At 41.6% G+C, this 6,000-nt stretch overlaps 1 protein-coding gene across 1 annotated transcript in view; it reads left to right on the top strand.

Moving 5' to 3' along the window:
- Nucleotides 1-2,839: 2,839 nt before the first annotated feature.
- LOC120043152 (anthrax toxin receptor 1-like) overlaps nucleotides 2,840-6,000 on the top strand; it is a 47,164-nt gene continuing 44,003 nt past the window's right edge. Inside the window, exon 1 of the mRNA XM_038987849.1 lies at nucleotides 2,840-2,994. Within this exon, the coding sequence (XP_038843777.1) occupies nucleotides 2,840-2,994 (155 nt within the window). The remainder of the gene's footprint in view (nucleotides 2,995-6,000) is intronic.

Raw genomic sequence — 6,000 nt, 5'->3', positions numbered from 1 at the left:
AAGCAATTGCTTTCTATCCCTCTCGGTCGCCTGTTCTCTCTTCTCTCAATCCCAATGTTTTACTCAGCACAGACCTGACAATTTTAAGTGTCCGCACAATAGATTATGGTCATTGTAGTTAATTACCATGTTTTCTGCGCTAAATTATGTAGCATATTGGCTTGTTCAGGCTTGATCTGATTTATCTCTACAGAAACTGCACATCGAGCTCACAAGAAAAAAAACAACGTCGTCAATTAGTCGTTTAAAAACAGAAAAATAACCACCATTTTGGTTCATCGCTCAGCAGTAATACATTATTGACTGTCACATTAGGTGGCTTGGAGAGCAAAGCATGAGTGGCACAAACTGCATGGTGCTCTGCGCCAGCAGAGACTTGGGACACACCGAGGGGACGGCATTGGTGCGGCAGATGCGTGGATTTAGAGGGGGTCATCCGAATGTTTGCCGGGACAACAATGGTCTTTTCTGATATCGCGCAGTGGAGGAGCTGGATGTTCCAGTGGGACCAGAAGATAAACAAGTGCATAGAGAGGTCCTGGTGCTCCCTCAATCAGCTGGTGTGCACATTTCAGGGAACACAATCCACCACCCTGCCATTATACAGTGTGTCCCTGGGATGTACCGTAGGGGTGGAGTTCATCTGACAGATGAGGGCCATGACGTATTCCTTAAAAGTTGAGCTCTCCAGTCTCCACTGTTCTCTGCACCGTAGAGCCACCTAATAATTGAAAATAAGCACACCGTGCTTGCATGCACAGGCCAGTGTGTGTGTCGGGACTGGGAGACGGATATCAAAACTATACACGAAATAGAATGGTCAGAAACCCAGGACCTTCAGATCCTATGGTCGTGACGCTGACGGTTACGCTACGAACTCTGTCAAGAACGTACACTTTACACAGTCTGGTGATGACAGGAAGATTTTATTGTTGTTCGTTCACTCAGTACTGATTGAACCTTCATTTATCTTGCTTGTTTAAAAAACATAGTCTATAACACTTGATGTGTTGAAAACAGTCACATAGCTTCTATTGACTGCACAAAGGTCGCGCAAACATGCAATGATGTTGGTATTATTTAAAAAGACTAAAAAAATAAAGACTAAAATGTAACTTTTTAGGTTGACCCCACCAAATTCACATAGATATGTGATTTACAGATCTGTCATTCACCATTGTTGTCAACTGTACCAGCAGAAATGGAACATAATTCACACTCCAGTACAGTAGGTGGCGGTGTATGCATCTTTCAGTTGGCTGTGATCTGCCAATACAAATTTAAAGAAGAAGGGTTTCGGGAATAAGTTGAAAAGGACCTTGACACTGTTAATCAGTCAGCACAAATTTTGTTTACAATAACAAGAAGAAAATTGCATTTTAGGTGAAAGCTATGATCCCTTATTGATGTCACTTGTTAAATCCACTTCAATCAATGTAGATGAAGGAGAGGAGACAGGTTTGAAGAAGGATTTTTAAGCCTTGAGACAATTGAGACATGGATTTTGAATGTGTGCCATTCAAAGGGTGAATGGGCAAGACAAAATATTTAAGTGACTTTGAACGGGATATGGTAGTAGGTGTCAGGCGCACCGGGTTTGTGTCAAGAACTGCAACGCTGCTGTGTTTTTCACGTTTAACAGTTCCCTGTGTGTATCAAGAATGGTCCCCCACTCAAAGGACATTCAGCCAACTATACAAAACTGTGGGAAGCATTGGAGTCAACATGGGCCAGCATCCCTGTGGAATGCTTGGCACCTTGTAGAGTCCATGCACAAAATAATTGACACTGGCCTCAGATCTGTTTGTGCTCTTGCCAACTCCATTGTTGTCATTGTCAAGCCAAATGTTTTTTTATATATCAATGACTGACAAGGTCATTTCTGATTGAGCTGACATATGCAGCGTTTACCATGAATGCAATCTCTGCCAACGCGGTAACATTTCTTTAAATTTCAATCACGCTGTAACGCTGAACTTCTGCAATACGGATTGAATAGAGTACTGAATCTTTTATTATTGATCATTTTCCCAGTCAAAGAAATTATGTAAAATAAACATAATTAGCACCCTTAGGTAAGTCAATGCATGTCATTAAAGGAACAATGTGGAATATTTGATTCTGTTCTGATGAATGATGTGTGTTTGAGTGCGTAACAAGCCACCCTGTAATCACTACTACAAACTATTGAAAAACAATTACTTTTACCAACAGTTGATAGCTGGACTTCTAACTAACGTCAATTGATTTTGCCAGGTTTTAATTACACTGCTGCTACCGACTTCTTAGAAAAAAACATAGTAAATAGTGAACTTTTTGTAATTGTAAACTTTATGCTTGTGTTGTGTGCTAAAAATGTATGTTGTGTGCTAAAAAGAAAAAAAAACACGGCAAAAGACTACAGGGGAATCATAATCACTGCAGTCATAACCCACTTGCCACTAAGTGGCACTATTGCTGAGGATGTAGGAATCAGAGGGAAGAAAGAAAGAAAAACAATAGAAAGAAAGGAAAAAGTACTGCGTGACAAAAATGTATCCCCACTGCCAGTGTGTGTGTGTTGATTTGAGAGAGTGTCTGACCTGGAACAGCTCTTCCTGATTCAGTCCAAGCAACTCCACTCCCCCTCTCCCGGCACAGGACTGCTGCTGTGGAGATGGGATGCTGATCCAGACTGGGTATAGTTCATGCCTGGAATCTTAACTCTGGGTGGATCACCGCACCGTGAGGCGGCGTGCTGGGGAACATAGGAACTATCTAAAAGGAGATCATTTGGACTGGTTTGGACTTTTTGAAGGTGTTCATTTTGATTTTGCAGCCTCCTCCTGAAGCTGGAATAATGTCTCTGGGCAGTTGCAGGCAGACCATGCTTGCAGCAGAGATCTGCACCCTGATGGCAATTCTGGTGGCAGGCACTGCAGGACAGAGCCAGAACGGGAGGGAGGCAGGGTCCTCCTGCTACGGGGGGTTTGACCTTTACTTCGTTTTGGACAAGTGAGTGTTCTCCTTTGTCTTCTTGCCTGCTCCAAGTCTCACTTTTCTGCAGGAGCATCCATAGAGGCTCTGTAGCAGCCTGCTTCCATTTAGTCCCAGCAAGTCACATTTCTATACATTCTTATCATTATTGCCCAGAGAAATACTTACACCGAGCAATTACATTTTACTATACAATTTTTTATTTTTATGGAGTGATCCACTAATCGGAACCAGAGACATGACAACACAACGTGAACATATGTCTCCAGAGGCTAATTGGAAGTGTTCGAGCATGGGGGTGGGGTGGTTGAAGAGGGAAATAGAGTTGGGGGAGTGGAGGGGGTGCTTGGGCTGAGGTACATACGCAGAAATTAGAGCAGGTATGTGGATGATATGCAGTCCAAGAGACCCAGAGGGCCAGAGGCTGCATACTAACCTCTCCCTAGTGGTTCCAATCAGTTCCACTAAAGCAGCACAGTAGAAAACTGGTCAAATCTACTTCCTCAGCTTTCCACACCTGCTCTATCAAGAGGCTCCATTCGTTTATACTGGAAAACGAAATTGGAAAAAACTGCCAACAAAAAACATAGGCTATCTGTAAACTTGAACTTGTTGTGCTATCACGAGTCTTAGAATCTGTTTTCACAAAACATTGCCCATATGGCAAGGGTAGTGCAAGTATGTTATTGTTATGTGTTCAAGTCATGTGTTCCTTACCGTTCCAGACTCACCCCTCCCACTGTCTCCAAATTCTTTTAAAGATGGTGATTTTTTTCCCCCAGTTATTGGCAGCTCCACTGCAATGACATTTCTGTGGCGCACCATACTAAAATACAGAACTACAGTAATTCCGAGCTTCCATAGGGAAAGTTTTTTCACATTGGAGTGTGAGGTGGCACGCAGTTAGTGCTGTCTTATTCAATTCTCATCCACAATACGGTGAGCAGTCACACTAGAGGATATATGAAAGCTAGCAAATAAGATGATTTTAGAATAAAATAGCCCCACAAAACCATTAGTTCATGTATTTTTTTTACAAGTTGTTTGGATGCATGTGGTAACACTTACCATAAAAATAACCAAAAGTAAAGTAAATAAAAGTCTGCTCTTGAACGTGCAAAGGCAATCAGCTCAGTTTGGAAGTGAGAAAACAATACATTTCTACTTTGGATAATTTTTTGCTGCTTTACATTTCATCCCACAAGCAATTCAAATCTTTCATATTTCAGTTCTATAGATCAGTGTTTCCCAAACTCTGTCCTAGGGCCCCCTCTGTGTGCATGTTTTGGGGGGTTGGGCAGGATCGAGTTTGGGAAACCCTGCTATAGATCACATACAGTATTTCACACACTTTAATCAGAATACAGTATGCATGGGTGAAATGTGTGACTGTCTTCATACAACATGCAGAGCAATGGTAGCTACTTCATGACTCCCCCATCATCTTCCCTTCCACAGTGTGGAGAGCTCCTGTCTTTCTCTATGCGCCAAACCTCTCTCCATGTTTGTCTGGTCTGCAGAACCCTTTCACCATTAGGCCCAGATGTTCCAAAGCTCCCGAGTGTCTGGCAGCTGTGTCAGGACTGGGACTCATATCACAGTACAATGGACAGAAAAACAAGTGAGGGAAGAAAAGAGAGGCAAAGAAAGGAGAGAAATCTTTTGATTTATCATTTCGCAATCAAATTATTCAGACTTTCAAGCATAAACATCTTTCAAATACTTAAAACATATCCATCAACTATGTGGGACATTCTATAAGTATTCATAACTGCTGTATTGCTATTGTGTCAGTCTGAATTGGCTAATCACTCAAAACCTCTGGCACGTCTTTAGGCCTACAGAAAAAGGCACATTGAGATCCCTCCTTAACAAAACCTGTCTATATGCACCATACTTATCAAGTCTAAAGTGGTCACATCTCAAAGTTGCATTGACATTATCCTATTTGACTGGCGTTTTGGAAAAGCTGTGCTCATTTCCTGCGTCCAGTGTTGCTGTCCAAGGTAATCATCAAACACATACTGGTAATCGTCTGAATAATCTTTTTCCTTAATGCTGTCCAAACTACTCCCCATTTCACGAGGTCCCTGCTTTTATTTTTTTATTTGATTTATTAGTATCCCCATTATCCGATGCCAATGGTGACAGCTAGTCTTACTGGGGTCCGACACATAACAAAAAACACATTACAGACAAAAGACTTTACAATTTACATATATTTAAAAATATTAACATGTAGTGTCTATGTTTGCGCATCTATCAGTTACACATACATGTCAGTACATACACACAACAAGTAGGTCACATGGGGAGAGGCGTTGTGCCGTGAGGTGTTGCTTTATTTGTGTTTTGAAACGTCTGCTATATAATGGAAGGGAGTTCCATGCATTCAAGGCTCTGTATAATACTGCACTGTATTTCCTTGACATATATACTATATTTCGTTGAATTTGTTCTGGACCTGGGGACTGTGAAAAGACCCCTGGTGGCATGTCTGGTGGGGTAAGTGTGTATGTCATTGCTGTGTGTAAGTTGAGAATGCAAACAATTAGGAATTTCCAACATTAATGTTTCTTATAAAAACAAGAAGTGGCATAGTCAGTCTTCCCTCAACTCTTAGCCAAGAGAAACTGGCATGCATAGTATTCATATTAGCCCTCTGATTACAATGAAGAGCAAGACGTGTCGCTCTGTTCTGGGCCTGCTACAGATCTTTATTTTCAGCACTTGACCATATGACTGGACAATAATCAAGATAAGATAAAAGTAGTGCCTGCAGGACTTGCTTTGTGGAGTGTGGTGTCAAAAAAGCAGCGCATCTCTTTATTAGGTGGCAGGTAGCCTAGTGGTTAGAGTGTTGGACTTAAAACCAAAGTGTTGCAAGATCTAATCCCCGAGCTGAAAAGGTAAAAATCTGTCGTTCTGCCCCTGAACAAGGCAGTTCACCCACTGTTCCTAGTCAGTCATTGTAAATAATATTTTTATCTTAACTGACTTGCCTAGTTAAATAAAGGTTACATA

The sequence above is a fragment of the Salvelinus namaycush genome, chromosome 3, assembly GCF_016432855.1.
Source record: "Salvelinus namaycush isolate Seneca chromosome 3, SaNama_1.0, whole genome shotgun sequence".
In the NCBI taxonomy this organism is placed as follows: domain Eukaryota; kingdom Metazoa; phylum Chordata; class Actinopteri; order Salmoniformes; family Salmonidae; genus Salvelinus; species Salvelinus namaycush.
This window is presented reverse-complemented; position numbering and strand designations above follow the sequence as displayed.